The 26,828-nt window shown below is 38.3% G+C and overlaps 1 protein-coding gene across 1 annotated transcript in view; it reads left to right on the top strand.

Moving 5' to 3' along the window:
- Sec61beta (Sec61 translocon subunit beta) overlaps window positions 1-24,787 on the top strand; it is a 28,194-nt gene extending 3,407 nt beyond the window's left edge. The window contains exon 4 of the mRNA XM_067151496.1: window positions 24,496-24,787. Coding sequence (XP_067007597.1) covers window positions 24,496-24,583 — 88 coding nt within the window. The 3' untranslated portion in view covers window positions 24,584-24,787. The remainder of the gene's footprint in view (window positions 1-24,495) is intronic.
- The last annotated feature ends 2,041 nt before the right edge of the window (window positions 24,788-26,828 follow it).

Genomic DNA, 26,828 nt, shown 5'->3' with positions numbered 1-26,828 from the left:
ACCACTATCCCGACCGCGTGGTATTGGCTGCAGGTAACCGCTCCTCCGTCTTCAGTGTGCAGCTGTGCACGAGAAGTACCAACCTAACAAATGTATTCACTTGGCAATTCCCTTCAACCCCTAACGCTACTACTTACCTGTTTATTGACAAAGAAAGTAAATCATCCGGTTACCTTTTCCCGAATATTTTTACTAAAAAAATTCACAATATTTATTCACCATGGTATGAAATTTTTTTTTTTTTTTTTCAAATCTATTACAAGCCTCTGCAGACCTTCGGGCTGAGCAGCAGTCGCTTGGTAGGCCAAGGTCCTTCAAGGGCTGTAGTGCCATGGGGTTTGGTTTGCTTATGTGCATATTTTGATGAACCCAAGCTCATAACGACCGCAGGTGTTACGCCCCCTTCCTCCCGCGAGGAAGGGTTGGCGGCCCTGGGTTACGTCCCATTCTTGCAGGTGTCCCACATGTGCTGTCTATAGAGGAAGTGGGGTGGTGTGACGTCATACTTATATCATGATAATTTTTCTTGTCCATGGTGAAATATTAAATTAGTTGCGCAGTAGCAAAACTTCGCACTTAGTTTTTGTATATTCATTCCCTGTCTCTCTCAACACTCTGACGTCATACCTAATGTCAGTATCCCTCAGTCACCAAGTAAACATGGTCGCCATATGCTCCTCTAGTCATGTATGTCGTATATGTCAGGTAATAGTACAAAAACCTAGTGTTTTCGCACCTCTACTCCTTTCTTGTACCCTAATGAATATATCTTATTGCATTTGACGGCGCCTACAAGTGAACTGGCGATGGTTGCCTTGTGTCCCATAACCGCTTGTAAGGACTGACACATAAATTTTACAATTTAGGAATTTATTATTGATTCCACTTGAGACATGTTTCGCCCTTCATTGAGGGCATCATCAGTCAAATTATTTCCTCAAGGCAAAAATCAGGTACCTGGTTAGTAGTTGACATGCACAAATTAATACATATTATTAATACACATTGCAAAAATTAAGTATGAGAAACAGTTGTACAATAGTGATGATTTAAACTTACAGGTTATATAATAAGTCGGCACCAATGCGTAAAATTAAAATAGAGTTCGGCAGTGGTGCTGTGGAGAACAGTTGACGCAGTCATAGGAAATTATAAAGTTTTAAAAGATTTACATTATAACAATCAAGGGAGAAAGGGTGTAGTGCTCGGCGTCAATGTTTGTAACCAAAAATTAATGTCAATGGTTGGTAACTATACAGTATTTACATTGTCCAATTGAACAGTTGAGAATAAGTTTTTTTTTAAATATTTACATTATAACAATCAGGGGAGAAAGGGTGTAGTGCTCGGCGTCAATCTTTGTATCAAATTTATATACATATTTACCCAAAAGCAGCTTGGCGAGCAAGGATATAAAAAAATCTAGTACCAAGTGCGTCCTGTTGTTTTAAAGGTTGGAAGAAGAATGTAGCATTGACATTTCAGAATATGCAGAGTGGTTTATCTTAGTTAAAATTATGTATATAAATTGTTAATTCTCAACTGTTCAATTGGAAATGTAAATACTGTATAGTTACCAACCATTGACATTAATTTTTGATACAAACATTGGCGTCGAGCACTACACCCTTTCTCCCCTGATTGTTATAATGTAAATATTTTTAAAACTTTATAATTTCCTATGATTGCATCAACTGTTCTCCAGAGCACCACTGCCGAACTCTATTTTAATTTTACGCATTGGTGCTGACTTCTTATTATATAACCTATAAGTTTAAATCATCACTATTGTACAACTGTTTCTCATACTTAATTTTTGTAATGTGTATTAATAATATGTATTAATTTGTGCATGTCAACTACTAACCAGGTACCTGATTTTTGCATTGAGGAGATAATTTGACTGATGATGCCCGCAATGAAGGGCGAAACATGTCTCAAGTGGAATCAATAAATTCCTAAATTGTAAAATTTATATGTATTGAATAGGTGACAAAAACATTTTAGCATCCTACATTCAGTATCTTCAATACGGATAACAATGATTTTTATCGCTTGCAAGGACTGACACATTCGGTCAAAACAAAATGTAGCAGTATAGTTTGAAATTGCAGGCCAATTATATTATTTCTCACCGGGCCTAACCTAAGCCGGGCCAATGGTCTAACCAAACCAGACCAGTGGCATAAGAAGACCTTTGCTGCTGTTCAGGGGATACTATAGTCGGCGCACCTTTTAGCGATATTACTTTTTACGGGGTTGAGGAGTAAAGAGGGAGGTCTCCCAGTTCCGGTTATACTGCCAACTGAATGGAAATGAAATCTGAATTGAATCGATAATATGATCAATTGATATGAATTTTCTAAACATTTATTATCTTACGCCAACAACAGTGTCACACATATAACATTTCTCGATGCGAATTGTGTGCCTAGCATGAATTCTATAGTTTGGCTTTGTTGTGTAAACAGCAACAGTACTAGTACGTAGAGTGTACACCAGATGTTGCACAGCGATGCATAAGAGATTCATAGTTTGTATTTCAAAGGTTGCCAATACGAATCTTGAAGATAACCGAGGTCAGCCAATTCAGCACTAGGGTCTGCATGTATCACTAAAAGGTGCACGTACGGTAGCTCTAACCTGAGAGCTTGCCTACCCAACCCCTACTTTGCTTGCTGTCCAGGTGTAATTCAACTTATGGCCACTCTCGAAAGAAGGCACTACTGTGTAAGCTAATATGCCAACATTGGCTGCCCTGTTTACTGAATTCTAACATCCGATCCACACTATGATTTTTAACCCCTCTTCTGGGTACCTGCAATTGGATCTTTACGACACTCAGACCAAGTACTATTGTTGCTGGACATAATGAATTTCTTAGAAATGTGAACCTGAGTAACTGCAGAAAATTTTGTTTCTTAATTTTCCTAATTTATCTGGAAATGGGGGAGAAAAAAAATGTTGATATGTTTGTAAGGTGGAATAGTCCTTATCAGCCATGTTTTGTTTCATTGTTATACTGAACAGTAACCTAACATATATTTAATCAACAGAAATGGGGGACACTTATGTGTATGTGGGTCTTGCTTTTCCTCCATCTGCCGTCCACAAATTTGTAGCTACAATTTCTGGAAAATAAATTAAAAAATGAGAAAGTTACATACTCTTACATGTGAAGTGAAGCCTGTATAACTTTCATTTGTATGTAACTACCCTGTATTAAACTAGCGTATCCACTAGATACAGATGTCTTTGATTCACCAAGTAGGTCTACAAGATATAACTACATTGAGCTTTTTCACACTTTACTGTGAACAGGTAAATTAACAAATGTAAACTTTCAAAATAAAATATAACAAACATAAGATCAGATACATATACAGTTCGAATTGAAAACCATGAGAATATCCGTGTTCCTAGCCAAATCACTGGAGGTCAAAAGTACAGAAAGCCACATATCATTAACTAATTTTGAAGAGTTAATTTATACTTATACTTATTATGATTAACTCCCATCATCGCTGATCTGGATTTAGGACAGTCGCCCAGGTGTTAGATTCCCAATCAGTTGTTTGCCTAGTCTTCTCGAAACTATTTCAAAAAATTTCGAAATCTGACGAACGTTTCTCTTGATAAACAATTCCATTCCCGAATTCCTCTTTCTATAAAAAGATGTTTACCCCAATTTGTCCTTTATGTTTATCTTCCAACTTTATCTTCATGAAATTAAACATTACAATGAAATACACTACCGGTATCAATAAATGGAAGCATGTGGAACTAAACAAAGTCGCAGAGCTAGTTTCAAATAGAGGATCATGGAGGTACTTAATTCACAGAAGCCTGCAGATAGAATACTCAAAGGCAATAAGTTCATAAAGAAGATGTGTGTGTGCATGTATGCATGCATGCACACACTAGTGTCCAAAAGTTAAGCATAAGTTACGAGTAAGGAGGGCAACAGGAAATAGACCTCGAATCGCACGATATACACACCTACCAACCTTATGTGTTCGCTCTGTATAGGAAAGGAGTGCTGCCTGCTTTGACTAGCAGCATAACCGCAAGGTAAACAGAGCCAGTGCCTGCGCCCCATGTTCCCTCAGTCGGGTTTGCCCTGTTATAGTGTGCTGAGTTTAGCCCCGTGGTGAACGTGACAACATAATGGCACGACGCCGCCATCTGGACTCCATTTTGCAGGGTAGAATACTCGGCTGCCTGGAAGCAGGCCAGACACATACCGAAGTCACTGTGTCCTTGAATATGCCACAGAGTGTCATTTCCAGGTTTTTGAGACGATTTTGAGACACAAGAGATGTTAGTCGTAGGCCAGTACCAGGTCGACCAAGGGTAACCACCCAACATCTGGCCTTAACCGCCCGACGAAATCGGAGTGCATCTGCAAGACAATTGTCGGCGGAGCTTGCAGCCAGTGCCGTTTCCCGACAGACTGTGTACTGTAGGCTCAGAACAGCAGGGCTGTTTGCCCGACGTCCAGCAGTGTGCGTCCCGCTCATTCCAGCACAGAGACGGGGCCCATTTACTGTGGAGCCGTCAAAATCGAAACTGGACCATGAATGAATGGAGGCATGTGCTCTTCACAGATGAATCCCACTTCAGTTTGCAGAACGATTCCCATCGCACATTAATCTGGAGAGAACTGGGTAGCCTATACAACCACAGGAACTTCGGGGAACGGGACCAGTATGGTGGTGGTGGTGGTGATGGTGGCATCATGTTGAATGGCCGTACGGACCTGCACATCTTCATAGGTGGTCCGAGATCACTGTTAACATTCAGAGATACAGGGATGAGGTACTGAGACCACATGTTCGACTCTTCAGAGGTGCAGTTGGTCCGGACTTCCTCTTAATGGACGATAATGCCCGAACGCACCGCACTGCTCTGGTGGATGAATTTCTGGCTGGGGAAGACATTCATCGCATGGACTGGCCAGTGAGGTCCGCGGAAGTGGGAAGTGCCTGGGATGTGAATTGCATCCCGTCAGCCTCCACCAAGGACCCTCCAAGACCTTCACATTGCCCTATCGGAGGAATGGGATCGACTGTCACAAGACCTCTTGGACCATCTGATAGAGAGCATGCCACATCGCTGCGAAGCATATTTTGTTGTGGAAGACATTGCCAAGTTTTGTTAGTTGTTGTCAAAGGTATCAGAACCTTTCTGACACTGTTTTTTTTTTTAACAAGTTGTGTGACATATGGTGTGAGATTTAGCTTCTGTTTGTTCAGCAATCCGGCTGACATTCTTATCAGGCGATATGGCCTCGTTTAGTGATTATGAGGGCTTGGATGTTTAGGGAGTCAAATTTTTTCTTTGTTTCTATTTTCTTGCCTGATTGGATTTTGGTGCAAATCAGGTTATTATCGCCACAATTATGCGATTTTTATTTGTCATATGAATGCATATTTTGCCTATTTTTGTCATGAGGTCATATTTTGTGCTATTTTCGTAGAAACGTCATATTTCGGCTGTTTGGTGACAGCTGTAGCCGTGCAAAATCATCTTCTACTTACCGAATGCGAACTAGTATTCACAGAACTGCTTCTCGGTATCACATCTTCAGTTAATACAAGTGTATGACAAGATTCATTTTCAAAGTATCAGGTGCAAAAGACCTCCGATTATCACTTAATACATTCTTTTAAGAAGGAAATTTGCCTTTTCTATCAAGATTTCCAACAGTTTGTCAGAAAGTCTGGCATATATTAAGTCGAACTTTAGAATTACCCCGTTTTTATATCGAGTGCAATTAACTTACTCGTTTAGAGGCTGCTAGCTTAGAAATTCATGCAGGTATTCAAATTGTGAGAAGTGTTGAACTTTCAGTAAAACAGTCACGTGGAATAGCTGGCAGTGTAAAACGGAAACTTCAAAAAGTGTTTTATCAAAGTGACTGTTTTTGCTGTGTGTGCAAGATAAATTATGTTCTTTAGAGAAGAAGGTACCAGGACATTTTAAGATAAGTGCATACTCAACAGCAGTTATTAAACATTATTTAAATGTGCACCAATAACGTCTTGTGACATAGAAAGGAGTTTCCCTTCTTAAAATAATGTGTTAAGTGATAATCGGAGTTCTTTTGCACCTAATGCTTTGAAAATGAATCTTGTCATACACTTCATTTCCACCCGCAAAGAAGAATGAGAGGTATGAGAGTTTTCACTACAGTATATGCTCTGCCGTCGTACCATAATGTAAAAGACATCTACTTAATTCGTTTTGTGGTGCTCAATTTAAACTTCAACGCATTTGAGTAATATTAATAAAATCTGGACTTAAACGTTCTAAAATATATTTTTTAAATAGATTGATTTATCATTTTCTCGTATTTCAAACCACCAATGCAGGGTGCAAACATGTCTCGACTTTTAAAAATATTGTGTGATCTGATAATCTTAGCGAACTTAGAACTTTATACGTATTCACAAGCGTTTGATAAGTGAATCAAGGACAGTAGTCTGCTAATAACTGCTAAACATGTATATTCAGAAAATTAATATGAAAGTAAGAATAAAGAATTTAGTTAACGAATGTATCAAAGGAATTGCGATTTCGAGTTATATCTTATTTTAAAGTGGTCATATTTAGAATAATATTTTTCAGTTCATATTTTGTCATTTTTAAGTCATATTTAGTCACTTATAAGGTCATATTTTGTCATTTTTGAGGTCATATTTGCTTGCTTATTTGGACTATTTTTAGGTCTTAAACATCCAAGCCCTAGTGATTATGCTTAACTTTTGGACACTGGTGTACTTATATTAAGAATTTATTGCAACCAAAAGGCCATAATAGTAATACAATAGAAAAGAATTAGAGTAGATAATTCTTTCTTCTTATTCTTTTATGACTGCATAGGATCGCTTTTTTAAGGGATTGTTTGGGCTTTGCGGGCCTCTCAGTACTACATCAGACGCTCTGATGTTCGAGCCTTTTCCTCAGTTGAAAATGTGAGTGTTGTTGGTTTGTTTCGTGTAAGGGTAAAGCAGAGTTTTGTATTCTTAGATCATTGTTTACTGTAGTCAGTTAGATCTTTTAGAGATCGGTTAGAGCAAACTAAGAAGTGATAACATTCACAGAGGTTATTGCAAAGTTGGCATACACATAGCTGTGTTGGTTCATAGAAATCAGTTGTCTTACATAATTTGTGGTGGAAACCATGGACTGAGATATGAGTGAGAGTACTTTCGTTGTTTGGTTCTGTCCATTTCCTGTTCATCATAGTGTGAGTTGTATAGAAATCATGCCAAATGTTTGCCTTCATTCTTCTGATACGGAACAGCTCCGTTTTCGAACACGTGGATGGTAGCTGTATTTGGAACCTCAGGTTTTCTATGAAGAAAGTCTCATGGGCTAGTTCATATACTAATCTTGATGGAATTGTTTTAGAGACTCCTAATACTCTTTTAAGATGTCTCCCTTTTATTGTTTCAATTGTACAGAGGTGGTTGAGTTTTAGGTGATCCCATATCAGTTCTATTCCATATGTTAGATCAGGCATTATCTTAAAGAAGAAAAGGAACATGGCAGTGTGTAGTCATAGTATTGTAGGATTGCTTATCATAGTTTTTTATGGCTGCGGAAGCTCAGTTTCCAATACGATTTCTGAAAGATTTTCCTGTGGTTTGTAGGGTGTTACCTAAATATTTAAAGCTACCGGTATTTACTTTTGATTTATTCTGAATTTAGACTTAATTTATACATGGATGCTCTTTTAACTCCTTTTCTAAAAATCATAGTCACTGTCTTGTTGGTGTTGATAGTTTGCCTCTGACCAAGCAGCTAGCCTGTCTACGGAGGCTTGTAATTCGTCTGTTTTGGTGGACCCCATGACTATACTATCTGCACATATCTGTATATACGTATATGGAAGCACATAAAAGAGAGTTGAAAACCACGGCACGGAACGAAAATAAATTTAAATTGAAAAGAGAACCTGCATACCTTCTATTCCAGAGCGAGTGTCTTGATCAGTCCATTACAAGAATACTTGCCGAAATGCTGCCTCACGGTACATGATGGCTTATAATTAAAGACAAGAATTATAGGCACTAAAAACAGTTCAAAATAGGCAGGCATATAGGCTCTTAAATGAGCCAAAATAGGCATTTAAATACACTAACATGTAAAATAGGCATGCTAAAATTACTTATAATTTAATAACACATGCTGTAACAGATGCTGTATTCCTAAGTTGATCTTTGTGGTATTTTTCTCCCATTTGATCTGAAAAATAATAAAGGAATTTAAACAATCAACGTTTCAGTGTTTTCTGGTAACAATCTTGTTCTGCTCTCATGCATAATGTTTTTGTACTGAGAGAAAGATCGCTCGAAATCACATGAAGTGATTGAACAAAACTTCAATGAAGTCACTTCATCTGGTTTTATTTCACTGGCAGTGGCTGCCTTCCCAGAGGTTCTGTCAAAACTTCCCCTGACTTCTTCATTTATGTTCTCTTGGTAAGTAATCTTATTAAATTTAACATGGGGCATGTCACTCTTCTCCAACTAGGTGATTGCTCCCGGCAGTTTGTTAAAATTTGAAGATGCTTCGGTTTATGCAGGTGCATATTAGCTCCCAACTTTGTAGTGCATAGGTCTGAAGAAATTAGTTGTTGGTCACTGCCCAAAGTGGATTGGTAGAAAGGCTGCGTTGATACAGATTTCTGTACTCGTATCAGATGCTGTATTCCTAAGTTGATCTTTGTGGTATTTTTCTCCCATTTGATCTGAAAAATAATAAATCTGACATAAATTACATTGTCCCTATATCTTAAATTTCTACAGTTGGACTAATTGGCAGTAATGCTTAGTATATATCATGCATTTGTTTCATTAAAAAAGACTGTTAGAGATGATATTTCTAGAAGTACAAAACTTTAAAGTAGGAACAAGGGAATTAATAATTTACATGGAAATATGCCCTCGGGGATTTTCAGTTATAATTTGGCAGTATCGTTTCATGTTCACCGGGTGAAAAATATATAAAAAAGACTTGAAACGATACCGGAGTAACGTAGAGGAGAGATCCGTCCTTCATGCTTGCCAAGGACCCACCAAGCTGGCTCTTGCAGTATTCTTACTTATATAGAAGAATGAAAACAGAGGCACTATAAATTTCAGATTTGTGAATATTTTATTTGTTTCTATTCGCCAGTGTTGGTCAGCCAGGTCAGCTGTCATGAAGACCATTTTCTGTTGCCTGCACTAGATCCTCCATCGTGTGTGCTCACAAGGCCGCCACCCTCGTTGAAAATTAAAAACCTCATAATTTGAAATTGTTGTGACGTGCACGCATAACCTTATTTATGTCGCAATTTAGAAAGACTCTAGAGAGGATGCTGGAGGCTTGTTAACCTGGGAGCTTACAGCCCTCCGACTCGCCTTGCTTCCCCCTCTCACCTCCCCACTCCCCCAACCCCCCAGGCACAACGGTTACTAACCGGACCTCACCAGTCCAGACCAACGGTCTTTTCGCTGGTCTGGTCTTGTAAAGATAGTCTTGGCAACCTTGTAAAACATGCTGTGGCATCGTCCTAGCCGGGCTACATTGGATCTGCAATCTGTGTTTCACGAAGGCTTAACGGAAGTGTAAATTCACGATTTTTTAAAGGGAGTTTTAAAAATTGCATTTCAGTTGTAAATCTCTATTCTAATATAAAATGAATCACAGTTCAAAATACAGATTTAATTTTCATCCATTTTGTGACAAGAGACCACCAGCGTTCTAACTCCTCATTCAGTAATTTAATGATTATTTACATTTTAGCAATATAAATTATTGAAAGTTCATGACTAATACAGCATTGCAACAAAACAACTTGCTACAATACATAAATTAGTAGACCTGTATATGCTACAATGAAATGCGATCATAGTTCTCAATCACAAAAAATATAAAAGGAACAAACGAACTTTCCTCCTTACAGCAAGCTTGTCAGACTACCCTTCCATCCGTAGTGAAATTGGGATCCCCTGTGATCCACTCCTTCAACCAGCAGGACTTCAAATTTTTCTTTGGGTGTTTCCGCGAACACACTTCTTCCACTTCACAATAAATCGCAACGCATTCTGAACATAAAGCGTACACATACAACAGTTCGCATCGAAAGGGAGGTACAGGGCATATGGGTTGTGAAACATAGCTCGACGATTGGTTCTCGCTCATGTCTTAGGAGGTTGGAGGGGTTGAAGGCTTCGAGGTCAAATTGTTCCTTGTTTCTCCTGATGGAAATTTCCCTAGAATTATTTCTGTTGACTTCTGAGAATTCCCATTTTTGTTCGTGGGGTAAACAGATATTAAGAAAAGAGAAGATAATTCTCTCGAGCACACTAGCTACAATATAATGCACTGGGAGAAAATCTGCTTTTTTAAAATAGTCAAAAGGCATCAAATGGTCAATTATACTCCAAATAGGCAAAAAACCCTGACAACAGGCATTTATAGGCACAATAAAACCAACGAAATATATTAAAGTATGAAGGCTTTCACGGCCGGTGTCAGTATAATAAAATTCTTCCGGGCTGTTATGCCGTGGTCCACTCCTCTCGCTTCTCCCAGACGTTTCGACTACTGCTGCGGTAGTCATCTTCTGTGGTGTCATGTAGATATGCTCTCCTGTATCCTGCTGGCGACTGCAAAAGTTGTTTGGGAAGCAGCTGTATTTATATGTAAGTGTGTGGCCTCCAATTGGTTCGCGCTGTGCAAACCGACATTTGATTGACTATCTGAAAGCACGACCTCCGATTGGGTCGCGCCGAGCAGCTTGACGTTTTGTTGGCTATCTGAGCACACAACCTCTGATTGGTTCGCGCTGGGTATGGATTCTGACTGGGTCGCTCCGAGAAGTCTGTCGTCTGATTGGATCTCGGAGTGCACGACCTCCGATTGGGTCGTGCCGAGCAATGGATCCTCTGGTTGGTTGACTGTAATGTCCCTGATCTTAGTAAACTTCGGCCGTACGTTATATAAAGGGGTGTACCAGGCCTTGCTGAGTTTGTCCTTCCTCCTTTCTATTAAAGTTATCCGGATGTTTATGTATTTCGATTGTTTCCCTGTAGAGACGGGCGTGAAAGTGGGATGTTGTGGCCAGTATGTCAGTATCCTCGTAACGGATCTCGTGATTTCCGTCAAGCAGTGCATGCTCCGCTACTGCTGATTTGTCGTATTGCCCCAAGCGACAATTCCTTTTGTGCTCAGTCAGGCGAGTATTGACACTTCTGCCAGTCGTGCCAATATAAACAGCTCCACAGCTGCACGGTATCCTATAGACCCCAGTAGGTGTTAAAGGGTCACGTGGATCTTTGGCAGAACGTAACATGTTTCGTAGCTGTTGGGTCGGCTGAAAAATGGTTTTAACTTCGTGACGTTCAAGGAGCCTTCCAATACGATCCGTGACGTCCCATATATACGGCAAATAAGCGATACCTTTCTTCCTGGGTTCTTCTCGCTTACTATTCGCTGGCTGTCTTCTGGGGTGGAGTGCTCTCCTGACCTCTTGTACCGTGTAGCCATTGGTTTGTAAGGCTAGATCAAGATGCCGTAGTTCCTTCTCGATGTACTCTGGTTCACAGACACGAAGGGCGCGATCCACCAAAGTCTTCATCGTGGCGCGCTTCTGCCCAGGATGTTGATTCGAATTTTTGTTTAAATATCGGTCTGTGTGTGTTGGTTTTCGGTATACTTGATGCCCTAGGGATCCATCATTCGTCCTCTTCACCAGCACGCCCAGGAAAGCTAATTCTCCATCCTTTTCCTTCTCCACAGTGAATTGTACACGAGGATGAATACTGTTCAGATGTGTAACAAAACCGTCAAGTGCCTCCTCTCCATGTCCCCATATTACAAAAGTGTCATCAACAAAGCGGAACCAACAGCTGGGTTTATTTACAGCAGTCTGCAGGGCTTCCTCTTCAAAGAACTCCATATAAAAATTAGCAATAACAGGGTTAAGTGGGCTACCCATGGCAACACAGTCTGTCTGTTCATAAAATTCATGTTTCCATTGGAAAAATGTCGTCGTAAGTACATGTTCAAATAAAACTATTGTCTCCTCTGCAAAGAGATGTTGAATATGTTCAAGAGTATCCTTGATTGGTACCATAGTGAACAGCGAGACGACGTCAAAACTAACAAGTATATCATCCGGTTGTACTTGCAACTGTCGCAATCTGTTTATGAAATGGGCCGAGTCTCTGATGTGTGAGTCCTTAGTCCTGACATAGGAAATTTCAGAAATTTCTCGAAAAAGAAAACACAACTATACCTGAAAATACAAACAAAAAACTTTAAAATAGAATTACAAATTTCATTTTTGAGCAAACATCAGTTTCTATCAAATCACACTCAAGTGTATTTAGGAAAGTGCAAATATTTGTTTAAATTCTGTTCAAATCCGTAAATACTTGAAATTTGGAACTTAACACATTCACGACCTGCGCCAAACTGAGGCTGTAACCCCATGCAGACCGGATAGTTCAAGCCTCCAAGAAAGAAATTACACTGCTGCACTCAAACTACTGTAACTCGAAATGTATTAAAGACATCGACCTCAAACTTGGAACATGTACTCACTAGATTGCTTCGTAGTCTGTACGTTGATACTTCTCCAAACAATACCGTTTGTGGCTCCATTCAGTAGTCTTTCTAAGCACAGTGTAGTATGAATGCCATCATTTGTGCCATTCGTATACTCATTGTTTTCAAGTATTCAAGGATTTCTATTTACGGCTACTCCCCGTTTAGTGTGAGCTGTTGACCATTAGAAATATCTAATTCACTGTCACTGGGTACCTATTATTACTGGTCTGTACATAATCACAATTATCGGTAACCATCGGCAACTGAATACACCACACCATGTTGATATCTGCATGGGTGCTCCATGTATGCGACATTTTGTTAAATACATGAAGGTTTAAAGAAAGAAAGATGCATTAATAATTTATATTCCATGACTACACCGTTTGGAACTCATAATCTCGCCCACAATTTCATCAATAATCAAGAAAATACAACGTGCATAAAAACGAGACTTCTCGTAGCCTGTCACCTACTGTCGGCTGTCACATACTGTCAGCTGGCAACTACGAGAATTCTGAGGGCTCATCACCCATGTGGCACATCAATGATGAATCTGCATATAAATGTTGAAATATTTTGTCATCGCATAGGGCACCTTTCCATCTTGTACAGTGATTCTCGGCGTGTAAGAACACCCGAGTATATACGAAGTTTCCGTGGCTACAAAGATTGTAAAATAAAAATATACATTGACACTAAAAATCTACAATCCCTCTACTCCATGGCATGATTGAAAGGAGTTAAAATTATAGCCAACAGACAGCACAACAAGCTACAAACGATACCTGTGCGTAAAAGCAGAGATCTTTGGGGCCGGTCATCAATGTGTTAATGAAGTCCTCACTTCTCTCCACTCTAGCTTAGAATGTACGGTGGTGTAATACTCTGTTGTTTGCGTGAGACCAGCTGGCTAGTTAGTTACCTTTCCGTAACTTCATGCTCCGTATCTGTACTTAACCCGTTTATATGCCCATAGTTCCTTATTCGCAACCCAAATTACTGGCACTTTTTCTCCTCTAAAATGCTGTTGGTATTAGTAAATAATGAACTGACCTTATTTGTAGCTCGGGCAATAATGCTGCTACAGCTAAGCATGATTGATAATGTGACTGTTAAGGTACCTTGCTGATTATTGGTTTATAATACTAATAGCCATAGGACCCGTCGTTGATGGGACAGTAATTCAGCATGTGTATGATTATCTTTTTTTTCCACCCCTCACTCAGTTTCTCAGATTCTGAGGCGCATAAGTGGCCATGCCTCTCCCTATCAGCAGGTTGTCATAACATACTTGCTTCTTTGCTCTCTGTGGCCTTTTGCAGTTGCATATTGTTTTATATTACTGCTGATCTTGATTTGATCTCTTCCTTCCAGCAAAAAAGAAAGACAAGCATTGGGTTGATTTAAAAAAACAGAAGTACAAAGCCTCTCCACAGATTCTTCTGGCCACTTCTGAAGCACCCCCTCCTGAATTTTTTTTTTGAACATATAGATAGCTAAGAACAGGCTCGACCTTATTCTAAACTGAAATACGAAGTATCATAATCCACCCATCCATTTTCCCATGATGCTGAGACACACAGGACATGTCAGGCCATCCAAGATCTTCTACAACACATCTTGTCAGTCCCATGAAAGAAAGAATTCCCAGAAATCCTGTTTGAAAATGAAAGTTGATGGCAAGAGAGATGAACATTTCAGGACAAGCAATATGCACCTCGTTGCAGCACTGCGCATGTCCTTACAACACAATTGAAGCGGCAGAGGCTGGTCAAATGCAGAGATGCTCTTAAGTCATACACGCAAAACAGTCATCAGAAAATTCTCTTTCCTAACGGGGGAATTTTCTCAGTTGAGGAAAACTTAACCATCAACATGATTCTGTATGCCCCAGATGCAGTCACTGCTCATCACATTGATCCCAAAATCCAGGTAGCTCACCTACCATCATTGCTTAATAATAAGCATTTTATCTATTTCAGCTGCATTAGTAGTTTTTAAGATTGTTTCACTAGCATAAGTTATTTCAGGTTGTGTGACATTATATAATGTCTTAATTTTGCTGCTATCGATAAGCTTTTTGTTGTATTGGGTCGATGCATAAGTTTGTGTGATTCTTATATTTTTATTTTACTGTCATTTTCACGCACTGTAACTCATGATCGCTCGGTGATCTATTCACCTCCACTCTCTATGACCTGCTAACATTCAGGTAGCAGTTGAATGTCTCGCCTGTAGAACCATTTTGGTTTTGACTGCAAGAAATGTTAGCCATTGGTCAAGAGAAGCTTCGTCTGGAAACACTTGCCCCTGAATGTGGTTAGAAAGAGAGTGGAAAAGATAGAAATCTGAGGGGGCAAGGTCAGGGTATAATGGAGGATGAGGAAGAGGTTCCCAGCCAAATTCACTAGTCACACCTTTGGTCAATTGCGCTGTATGCGGACGAGGTTATCATAGAGCAGTGAGACTGGTTGTTGCCTTTGTCTTTTGTTGTCAATAGCAACGGCAAGCCGTCTTAGCTGATCATTATCAGCAGAGGTAATCCCTACGTTTTTCAGAAGAAGTTCATGGTGAAGAATGCCATCTTTGTTCCGCCAAACACACATGATTTTCTGTGGATGGGCACTATCCGTGGCACGGGTAGTTGCTTTTTCTTGATGGGCTGAGCCACTCTTTTTTCTTCGTGCTGACATACAGGCACAATTTCTTGTCACCAGTGACAATGTTCGAAAGGAATGCTTCGTGCCTACCACAAGCCAACCGGTGCCGGCAAACAGTGATGAACAGATGTTTGCTTATTGATATTTCTTACTGTCACTTAGCACGTGTGGTACCCATATACCCAATTTCTGTACCTTACCCATCGAATGCAAATGGCGTACAATAGTTGACTGATCACTAGGGCTTGGATGTTCAGGAGAAGTCATATTTTTTCTTTGTCTCTATTTTCTTTCCTGATTGGATTTCAGTGCAAATCGCGTGATTGTCACAATTAAGTGATTTTTGTCATATAAATGCATATTTTGGCTTTTTTTGTCATAGTCATATGTTGAACTATTTTCGTAGAAACGTCATACTTCTGTCGTATTTCGGCGGTCTGACGACAACTGTAGCTGTGCAAAATCGTCTTCAACTTATCAAATGCCAACTAGTGTTTACAAAACTGCTTCTGGAGTTGATACAAGTGGAATACAGTTTGCATAGAATGAAGGCCATGGACTTCACGGCACCTTTTACATGAATTAAATATGCACCAGTAACCTTGTGACATAGAAAGGAGCTCCTCTTCTTAAAAGAATGTATTAAGTGATAATCGGAGATCTTTCGCACCTGATGATTTGAAGATGAAACGTGTCATACTTCAATTCCATCCACGGAGAAGAGGGAAAAAGGTATGTCAGTTTGCACTATACGCCCTGCCGCCCTACCATAATGTATTGAAAGACGCCTATCTGATTCGTTTCGTGGTGCTCAATTTAAACTTCAACTCATTTAATAATATTAATGAAAACATGGGCTTGAAAGTTCCAAAATATTTTAAAAAGATTGATTTCTACTTTTCTCGTATTTCAGACCATCACTACGGGATGCAAACATGTTTTGAATTTTAAAATGTTGGGTGATCTGATAATCTTATCGAACTTAGTGCCGGTACCTTATAGCTATGTATTCACAAATGTTCAGTAAGTGAAACAAGGACAATAGACTTAATAATAATAATAATAATAATAATAATAATAATCGTATGGGCTCAGCTACTGTGTGCAGACATTTCAATTTGATGCCATCTGGCTGTCTGCTCATCAATTTCGACGTTCCGTTTTACTCTAGGCGCACTAGATGGCAGACAGAGTAAACCGAAACTCTCTTGGGAGTCTATGGCTGAGATTGAATGAATTTTGTTGGGTAAACACCAAATGTGTCGCCAGAGATCTTTTACATGCTGACATCGTACGACATGGAGTGTCAAATGGACTTTTTTCCGCCCTTCAAAAATCCGACCACCTCTGCCGGGTTTTAACCCGCTATCTTGGGATCCGCAGGCCGACACCCACCACTGATCCACAGAGACAGCTGACAATAGACTGAATAACTGCTAAACATGAATATTCAGAAAATCAATATGAAAGTAAGAATAAAGAATTTAGTTAAAAATATGAATCAGAGGCATTGTCCTTTAGATTTATAATTTACTAAAAAATGTCCATATTTAGATTAGTTATTTTCGGGTGATATTTTGTAATTTTTACGTCATATTTCTCCACTTTTGAGGTCATATTTGTTTGCTTATTCTGGCAGTTTTTAGGTCCTAAACATCCGAGCTCTACTGATCATATTCGAAAACTTCTGCCATTTCCTGTGTTGTTTGACGAGGATTCTCATTAAGCAACTCATTCAAGCAATTTTCATCAAAATCTTAAGGGCTTCCAGATCGTGGATCATTAGACAAGTCAGGCCATCCTACTCGAAACCAGGAAAACCATTTTTGGGCTGTTCTTTTAGCAATTGCTTCTCTCCGTACACTTCACAAATTCTTCTTGCAGCTCCTGCTGCACTGAATCCTCGGTTAAACTCGGAGTAAAATGTGTCAGAAAGGCTCACTTTTCTCAACTTGACATTCCATATCTGTTTGTCTGAAATATACACAAATATGTTCACAATCAAGAAAACCTGTGTTTCACAACACACAAGCTACAAACTCTGTTAAAGCAACGGATTAACAAGCAAACCCTTTACGCCGCATTGTTACCAACCCAAAAAAATACTGCACGAACTTATGCATCGACCCTATATATAGTCTTGCTAATATACTTTGCTTTGTTCTATTTATTCTGTTATGCCAAGCTGAATTCTCATTAAGATTATAAGTTATAATTTCTCCTAAATACTGAAAATTATCAACAATTTTGATTTCTTGCCCAATTATTTTATTTACCAGTACAGTAGTGGATCAGTAAACATGATTTTTTTTCTTTTCAAAGGATATTTCAAGACCTATTTAATTTGGTGTTGAGTTTCCTGAATATTGGTGGAGAATAGAGCAAGGTCATCAGCAAATCTTGAACAGTTAATGGTTCAGAAACTTATTTTCTAAAGTTTTCTTTTGATTTGGTATAAGTTTTATCAGGTTAATTTTGGATGGGGTCCTTAAATTCCTTGATTTTTAAAATTGGAGGTCAGTGTATACAATCATACGACTTAAGTCAACAAATGTTATTTACTATAGGCTTGTTTTGTTTTTTATGCCATTATTAATTTTAGAATGATAATCTGTTTAACACAGCTTCTCCAGGGTATAAAGTTTCTCTGGTATTCTCCTAACTGAATACTTCCATTTAAGATCATGGAAAAATCTTGTATGTGCAGTCCAAGATAGATAATCCTGTTATGCGGGTTTTTTTTTTTTTTTTTTGCGCATGTATTAAGGTTGTTGTCCAATGTTCAGTAATTCAGTAATCCAAAATTTTCTTAAAGCCATGTGTAAGGAAATCCAAACCGCGTTGCTCTACATCTGTATAAAAACCTGGTCTTCTCCACATGCCTTTTAGTTTTTTGAGTTCTTTTTAATTCTTCAAATGTTGTAGGGTCTACGTTATTAAATTTTGGTGTTATTGTGGTATTCGTATTAATTTGTAATATTTCCCTAGATTCTTCACAATGCAAAAGTTTACTGAATGCTTTTGCCACAATCTCAGCATTTTCACTGTTACTGTGTGCCATTTTTCCATCTTCATCTTCAACAATTATGTACTATAGGAGGGTCATATTTCTGTAGTCATTCAAAAAATGTTTAATAGTCTCTAGAATTGGTGGTTTGATAATTAACTTCTATAGAGTTTATTATATCCTTATGAAATTCTTCTATATTTTGTGATAATTTCTTCTTTAGGTTGAGAGCATTTCGTTCTGTTTTATGGATTTGGTACTTCAACCATGACTGATGCCTGTCCTTGTGAATTTTTTTAACATTCTGTTGTCCAGCAGGCATGTTTTTAGGAGGGTTCAATGGAGCTAAATTTTCAGCTTGTTTTTTGAGAATTTAGGCCTTTGTGGGCTTCGAGAAATGTTATGACCGTGTGTGTAGAAACAAGGTATGGGAATCCTTACAGAGAAAAGGTGTCGAAACAGACCGTAAAAAGCTGTGAAGGAGATGTACGATGGGAGTGTCAGTTGTGTGAAAATAGGAGGAGAGAGAACAGGCTGGTTTGAGCAAAAAGGTGGATTAAAACGAGGAAGTGCTCTGTCATCTTTGCTCTTCGTAGTAACAATGGACAAGATAATGACAAAAGTGGCAAGGAAAATTGGAGAAGGAAAAATAAAATTTGCAGATGACCTGTTGGACTGGGGAGAAAAGGAAGAGTATATCCAGGAACAGGAATGAAATTTAATGCCCAAAAGAGCGAGATAGTGACCACAACTAGAAAGGACGGACCTACGAGAGGGATAATGCTTGGAGGGGAACAGCTTAGGAAGGTAGTGTTTCAAGTAATTAGGAAGTATCATAAAGGAAAGTGGAAGAAATGATAAGGAAATACTTGAGCGTGGAAGACAAGCAGGAGCATTCCTGAAAATTGCCAGAAGTCTGGTTTGGAGCAAGGATGTCCCTCAGAGAAGCAAAAGGGTGATATACAGGATGTACTATATACCTGTTCTGACGTATGCTGCTGAGACTTGGGTAATGAGGCAGAGAGCCGTGAATAGAATACAGGCAAGTGAAATGAAATTTCTGAGAAGCAAGATAGGAGTGATAAGATGGGATAAGATGAGAAATGAGAAGGTACGAGATATAGTTAAAAGAAGAGCCAGTACAGAATAGGATAGAGGCATCTAGACTTAGAAGGTATGGACACATGAAGAGAATGGCAGAGGAAAGGATACTGAGGAAGATGCACGAAATGGAGATAACAGGTAAATGACCAAGAGGAAGACCAAGAGACAGGTGGACAAAAGGAGTGGAAGAGTGTGTACAGAGAAGAGAGGACTGGGTAAGAGTGACTAGGGTGAAGTGGTGGGAAGACAAGAGAAGATGGAGAGGCTTACGTTCCAAGCAGACCTGGCCAACAGCTGGAAACTGCAGATGATGATGATGATGATAAATTCTTCAAGAGTCCAAGAGTCATCTGTCAGTTTTATTGTTTGTGTGACATCCTTATACCCATATAATCCCAAGTACCCCCATCACTGAATAAGATCTGTGCTGCATATTTTAAAGGACAACATTTTTTTAATTCCTGCAAATTTATTTACACTCTTCACTACAGAACAAGAATGTCCTAGAAATAATACCCAATTAAAAAAATGTTATCAGAGAACAATAGTCAACACTTTATTCATCATGAGAAGTACCAACTTCGGAGCTTTCACTAACACTTTGGCCATCACTTTCCCACACAACGTCATCTTCGCTGCCATCCATAGCATTAGAAATACTGACTTCACTGCTGGAAACTTTTCCGGACAAGTTCACCAAAGATATGATCCCACGCTGTCTGTACCCAAGAACAAAGGAGTTGAACTTCCAGGCACTTAATACGACCACCCACCCATTTGGTATACAGCTGTTTCAAGGCTGCTTTGAATGGAAGGTTTACACAGACATCCAACGGCTGTAACATAGACGTCAATCCTCCTGGAATTATTGCTAGTTCGGTTTTTGCATCCTTAGTTTTCTTCTTCACAGCTTCTGTTGTGTGACTGCGGTAGCTGTCCATAACAAGAAAATGTTTGGAAGTTTAGTTCCATCAGTATACATAACGTACACCTCTGTTTTCCATTACCACCCGTTCTGATTTTAACACTTTTTGACCCCTTAACACTCGCAGTACAGTGCTCTGGCATTCCAAAATAGACGGACGTCTAATCTGCATTACCAGTTTGGGAAACAATTTTTTTTTCGCAACCGAATTATATGGCACTGGAAGGAAAAAGGTTTTTCTTCATAGGCAGTAGGAACACACTGAAATTGTGCTACGCCTTCTATTGCTCAGTCCGTTCCTCGTATAGAAATTTCTAATCCACCCTTGGCTTGCTTTAAACTCTGACATAAAAAGTTTATTTGTGATTTCTAATGCTTTTAATTGGTACGTTTCGGTAGACACACCGCATCCCAATTCCCGCCTTTCTGTTTCGTACTTGTACAGAATCCTTTCAATTTCAGGAAACTCTACACTTTGCCTGCAGAATGCTCTACGATCACCACTACTGTTTAAAAGAATCTTTCTCCAATCTCGAATACAAGATTAATCTAATATCGTATTTCCTACCGGTGGCACGATTTCTGATAATTTCAGCTTCCTTTACAGGGTTCATTTTTTCACTTACAGTAAAAGACCGCAAGCGATTTGTTGAATTCATGTTTGGGGTTGGGGGAGCGCGCACTGAGAAGCTTGGTTGCCAAGTCATGACGACCACGAGTGGGCCAATGTTTGATTTCAGGGTGGTTTTGTACTTAGAAATAATTTTACTGAGCTTATAAACTACAGCTGACTTTTAGGAAAGTTTGACATATGTTTATATTTTAGAACAAATCTCCATTATCACATGACATCATAAGAGAGAACAATAGAGTACACACATGTCCACTTGTTATTTTCAAACAAACTCTATCGGAAGACATGGTTGAATCCAGTGCCAACCCTTAAAACTAAAATACACTAAAAACGTAACTTTTCCTAAGACGTGTGAAGTATCGGGCCGCAAAATGAAGGTCTTGAATAAGACCCGCACCCAGATTTTAGAAGCAATATTTTCAAAAAATGTGCAGATTGTATTCAGGATTGTAACAGTAACTTATTTGTAATTTTTTTATTAACTGGTGTGAGACATAATTCCTTCTCATTTTATTGGTGTTTGTTTTTCTTCTTTAGTGGTGTTAATTTATTTTGATCAGAACCAGTATCTGTTCCTCTTAATATGTTTACATTATCATTTTTATTATGGAAACAATTACCGTATCCTTACAAACATGGTCTAACTGCTATTTTCCTTTCCCTCCATTCAGGATTCTTCCAAGTTTTACAATTGTTAGGTTTCCTTTTGAAATATGTGCATTTAGATGCAAAGGTCAAGTCTGGCCATTCTCGTTTGTAAATCTATGTGTAGTACATTTTCCAATTACAGTAAAATATCATTGTAACGAACACCAGTTTAATGAAATGTTAAGAACAGCAAAATTATCTTTAATCCCCTTCCCTTTTCCTATTTAATGTGTTATAATACATCATTGTAACGAATTTTGTACTTTCAGTATAGCAAATTAAAATGTAGCCTTTTTGCTTATATTTAACATTTTTTCTTCAAAATATAATTGAAATTCATCCTGTTTAAATCGCCAGGTATTTTGCACAGCATGTCTCTATACAGCTAATGCCAGACAGCACACACTATACAACACACAGGCGAAACTACCCGATTACAAATGGGGGGGGAAGGTCAGCAAACGTATCGCAATTCTGACGAGCAGGTTGCCTACCCAACAGCATGTGAAGATCATCTTATTCAGTTTTGGTGTAACGATACTGAACATCATTATGTACGATTAATTTCTTATACATAAGAAGCAAATTAAAAGCCATTTTATATTAATAAAAACATCTTTGAATATTGGGTTGCACAGATTGGATTACAGTATTCGCATTTAAAGGATACGGTTCAGATAGCCATTTTTCATATATGTACACGATTGGTTGAGGTGGATATCGATTTCATAGTAACCAATATGTAAGAAATAATGCTATTGGCTGGGAAGGAATGCCACATTTACAATCAACCAATGAACGTTACTGCTTCACGTCTCTACCTTCAGTACTGCATTCCGTTTATTCACGTCTCATGATGGGTTCGTTTTTTGTCTTTCATTCGTGAAGCAATGTGTGTATTAATGTGCCAGTTAACTCTTTCGCCAATATGGATCAAAAGAAGCGAAAGCAGTTTTCTTTAAGTAAAATGTGAAATACTTTGAGAAGTGGAGAAAGGAGGAAAACAGAAAAGTAAGATACAGCAGAATATTGGTGCTGATGCCATTGGCCCACAATGAAAGATGGCAGTAGAATGAGGTGAACAAAGCCATTTATACATGGTTTGTCGAAATGCGATCCAAAAACATTCCTGTTAATGGCCCACAGTTATACAAGTGTGAACGATCCTTTGCACGTTCGCTTGGATTTCTGGAATTTATGGGGAGTACTGATTAGTTTCATAGGTTCTGGGAAAGATATGGCATTTCCCACAAGGTTGTAAATGAAGCAAACAGTGTCCCAAAGAAAGTTGCATCTTCATGGTGGAGTGAGACACTATCAGCTGACTCAAAAGAATATTAGCCGGCGGATATTTATAATGTAGATGAGACTGCATTCTTCTACAAATTAATGCCCCTTGAATTCAAGGGAAATAAGTTTTTTGGGGGGCAAAAGCTCAAAAGAATGGATATTGGCTCTTTTGTGCATCAACTCCACAGGGATGGATAAACTGAAGCCTCTCATAATTGGGAAGTTTGGGAAGCCAACGTGATTCAAGGGAGTACAACATCTGCCCTGTTAATATAAGCACAAGGCATGGGTGACATCAGTGATTTTAAAAAGTAGTAGTTGTGCCTGGAACGTCGGATGAAGGCAAAAACGAGAATTCTTCTCATCTTAGACAGTTGCTCCTCTCGCAATCGTGTGTCTTGCCATTTGGAGCATTGGCAAGTATTATTTTTGCCTCCAAATACTACCTCAGTTCAGCAGCCACTGGATCAGGGGATAATTCACGTTGTGAAGCGGCATTACCAAGCTCGTGTGGTCCAGCGTATGCTGTGCAACATTGACTCAGAGAGAGACTTTAATGTCAACTTATTGGATGCAATGCAGATGTTCAGTGCTGTCATGGAGATCACTGAAAGAAGAGGTAACCAGGAACTGCTTTAGAAAAGCTGGGGTGGGTTATGGAGAAAACATTGCAGAAGGTAAAGAGTTGGATGCAAAAACAGAGGGGAACTGGAAGCATTTGTGTGAAATTTGGATATGCTAACAAGTGTAAATCGTGCTGATTATGTCAACGTGGACTGTGATGAGTTAGTGGAAAAAAAAATCACGGAAAAAGAGATTGTGGCAGAAATTATACGTGATAGGAATCCATGTGATGAGGTGGAAGAGGACGATGTCCCTCAGTGTTCAACATAGTTTGACTCTTGTCCAGGCAAAAACAAAGTCTTCAGGATTTTTCTTCTATCACAAAGTGATGTACCAGAATCTGTGTTAAATTCAAGTACAGTGTTGCTGACTACCTTGAATATTCGTTTGTGTCTGGGAGTGTTCAGAAGAAAATCAGACTTTTTCAGAAAAAAAAAAGTAATCAAAGACATAATGTACCGGTACAGTGTAAAATTTGAGATGCTGAAAACTTCTTGCAAATATCTTTACTTTATATAATTACTTCATGTGTATATATCCTAATTTTCCTCTCTTTTAATAACTACAGTATTAAGGTTTGTATGTGTAAATTCATCTTGAAATAAATTATTCAACAGGGTTAGCAGTGGGAGAGTTCTTGAGAATAGACTTATTTCAGTGTAACAAAATTTCACTTTAACAAATTAATTTCAGAGGTCCCAAAATTTTGTTATACTGGTGTTGAGCATTTAAAAAGTCTACTAATAATATTTTAACATTTTTATTTTGTTTATTATTTGTTCAATTATATTAAATGAAATTGTATATTTTGCCAGACTAGATATTTTTCATAACCATAAGGGTATTTGTAGTATATCTCAAGTTAGCACTTTAGTCATATTCTTTTGCGGGGATAGGTACGATAAGGTGAATGAAAAAAGTATGTGTGTTTAAGATATCTGTTGCTAGGACGAAAAACTTATATTTTTTTTTGTTTTTGTTTTTATTACAGGGGTCCAGTACCTGTTCTGGTGATGTCACTTCTGTTCATTGCATCAGTGTTCATGCTCCACATTTGGGGAAAATATACTCGCTCTTAAAACAATGGACTTAATTTATGCTCAGTAATTAACCAGTATCCTCTCGTGTGAATCATTCCAACAAAGGTGTAATTTGATGTTCAAATAAAGACAGTCCACATGTATGTTCAGGATGAGGAACAGGTGATGAGTGGTCCTTTCATTTTACATGTCCAGTTTTTATGTTTTATATATAATATTTATGAATAAAACATTTCAAACATCTTTTGTATTATACATTTATAAACTCCCAAATATCTTATAATTATGTACAATATAGACAATATCTAATAATCTTACTTGATAAATACAATTAAGTACAAAAATAGTTCTCCAAATGGTTAACACTTAATGGCTGGATATATATCATCAGTGTTTCTCCAAAAAACATTGCATTACGTTTCATAAAATGTATTCATACAAACCAAAGCCTCGGATCAAGACTTGTAATGTGGTCATGATAAGAATGTTGTTTAAAATAAATCACTGACAAAAACATGAAAAGTATTCATAAACTCTCAAAATCTTAATGAATCCCTGTATAATTTCCTGTCATATCTACCAACAACTTTAAGTAAACACATAAATCTATCAATGATGGAGGAACTCTTACAGGAAAGGTAAGCTGTGAAATAATGTGAAGAGATTATCATTTTTATTAAAGCTCCTCCTGTTATCACAATTTTAAACTGCTAATTGTAAACTAATTAATGATTTTAATCAAATGCAATACTGCCGTAAATACATCAGTGCAACAGTCATATTCCAGTCAATCTTGATATCGTGAGCTGATCACCCTTTAATCTTGCAGAAATTATTCATAGCAATAAGTTGCGGAGAGTAATCAGCAGGGCCCGGATTCTGATGACATGTCATCTTTTAAATGGTTCACCACAGACATAGCTAAGTTATTTACAAATCCTGTTCGTGGCCCCCATATTACAGAAATGCATATTTATTATGGTTTTTTTTCGTAATTTTTTAAATTTTATTTTTAGGTCATTTTCTTGCTTTGTACGGTCATTGTCATTTTCTGGAATTTATTAGAATATTTTATGTTTTGAGTCATTTTCTCACAATCTTAAAATGGTTTACATGCATTTTCTGCGTATGGTTCTGGATATTAACGGAACTGAAAGCGAGGATGATTACGAAGACATGAGAATCTTAACTTTGTTCAGCCCTTATTTTTTGGAATAGCCTCATTCCAGGAGACACACCTGCACTTGCAGCTAATCCGGAAGCGATTTTGAAATATGTAGGAAGACACAACAGTAGATACAGTAATGCAAGTTGCTTTACGTCGCACCAACACAGTGAGGTCTTAAGGCGACAACGGGACAGGAATGGGAAGGAAGCAGCCGTGGCCTTATTTAAGGTACAGCCCCAACATTTGCCTGGTGTGAAAATGGGAAACCAAGGACAACCATCTTCAGGGCTGCTGACAGTGGGGCTCGAACCCACTATCTCCTGAATACTGGATACTGGCCGCTCTTAAGCGACTGCAGCTATCGAGCTCAGTGGTCCGGTAATGGTAGTCTGGTTAAGTACTCCAGTGCAACCATACCTGTGCTAAGTGGATATGTTTTACCGACCGCAATTGGTTTTCAACTGTATTTAAAATGCCGAAGTTAAAGCCATCTAGGGCTGTTCGTTTCAAACAGATAATTTCGGAATTCTGTGTGGATATTTTTTTTCACTGATGGTGAAATTCTTTTCTGCAAAATATGTGAAGTGAAAATGGCAGGAGATAGGTGATTTACCGTTCAGCAACGTATCGGTTGAGAGAAGCATATACGTGGAGTCCAAAATAGTAGCAAACGAAAAGTTTCTCAAGTGTTATTACTCTCACAGTGCCAAGCAATATACGGAAATAATGAGTATTTGTGTGCAAATAATTTGTATTTGGCAAATAAGAATTAAATTGTTAGGTATGTACAGTATTAAAATCATTTCAACATACAATGTCCTAGTCTGCATTTTTTGTGTGATGAAATTATGTAAGTTTCATTCAAATTTTAGGTCATTCTTTTTAGTTTTTGGGTCATTTTATAGGATATTTGCAGCCATTTTATAGGTAATTTTAAAAATATTTTTAGGTCATCAAAATCTGGGTCCTGGTGATCAGAAGAAATACATGGTTTTGAGAACTGTTTCTTAATACTGTCAGTGTTCCTTGCAAATTTTGTCCCATCTTTATAGCATACCTATCTGCATGTGATAAACTTCAGTGCCGACACTTAAATATTATATATTCCTGAAGTAA

The sequence above is a fragment of the Anabrus simplex genome, chromosome 7, assembly GCF_040414725.1.
Source record: "Anabrus simplex isolate iqAnaSimp1 chromosome 7, ASM4041472v1, whole genome shotgun sequence".
Lineage (NCBI taxonomy): Eukaryota > Metazoa > Arthropoda > Insecta > Orthoptera > Tettigoniidae > Anabrus > Anabrus simplex.
The sequence above is the reverse complement of the archived record's forward strand: the minus strand, read 5'-3'. Positions and strand labels throughout refer to the sequence as shown.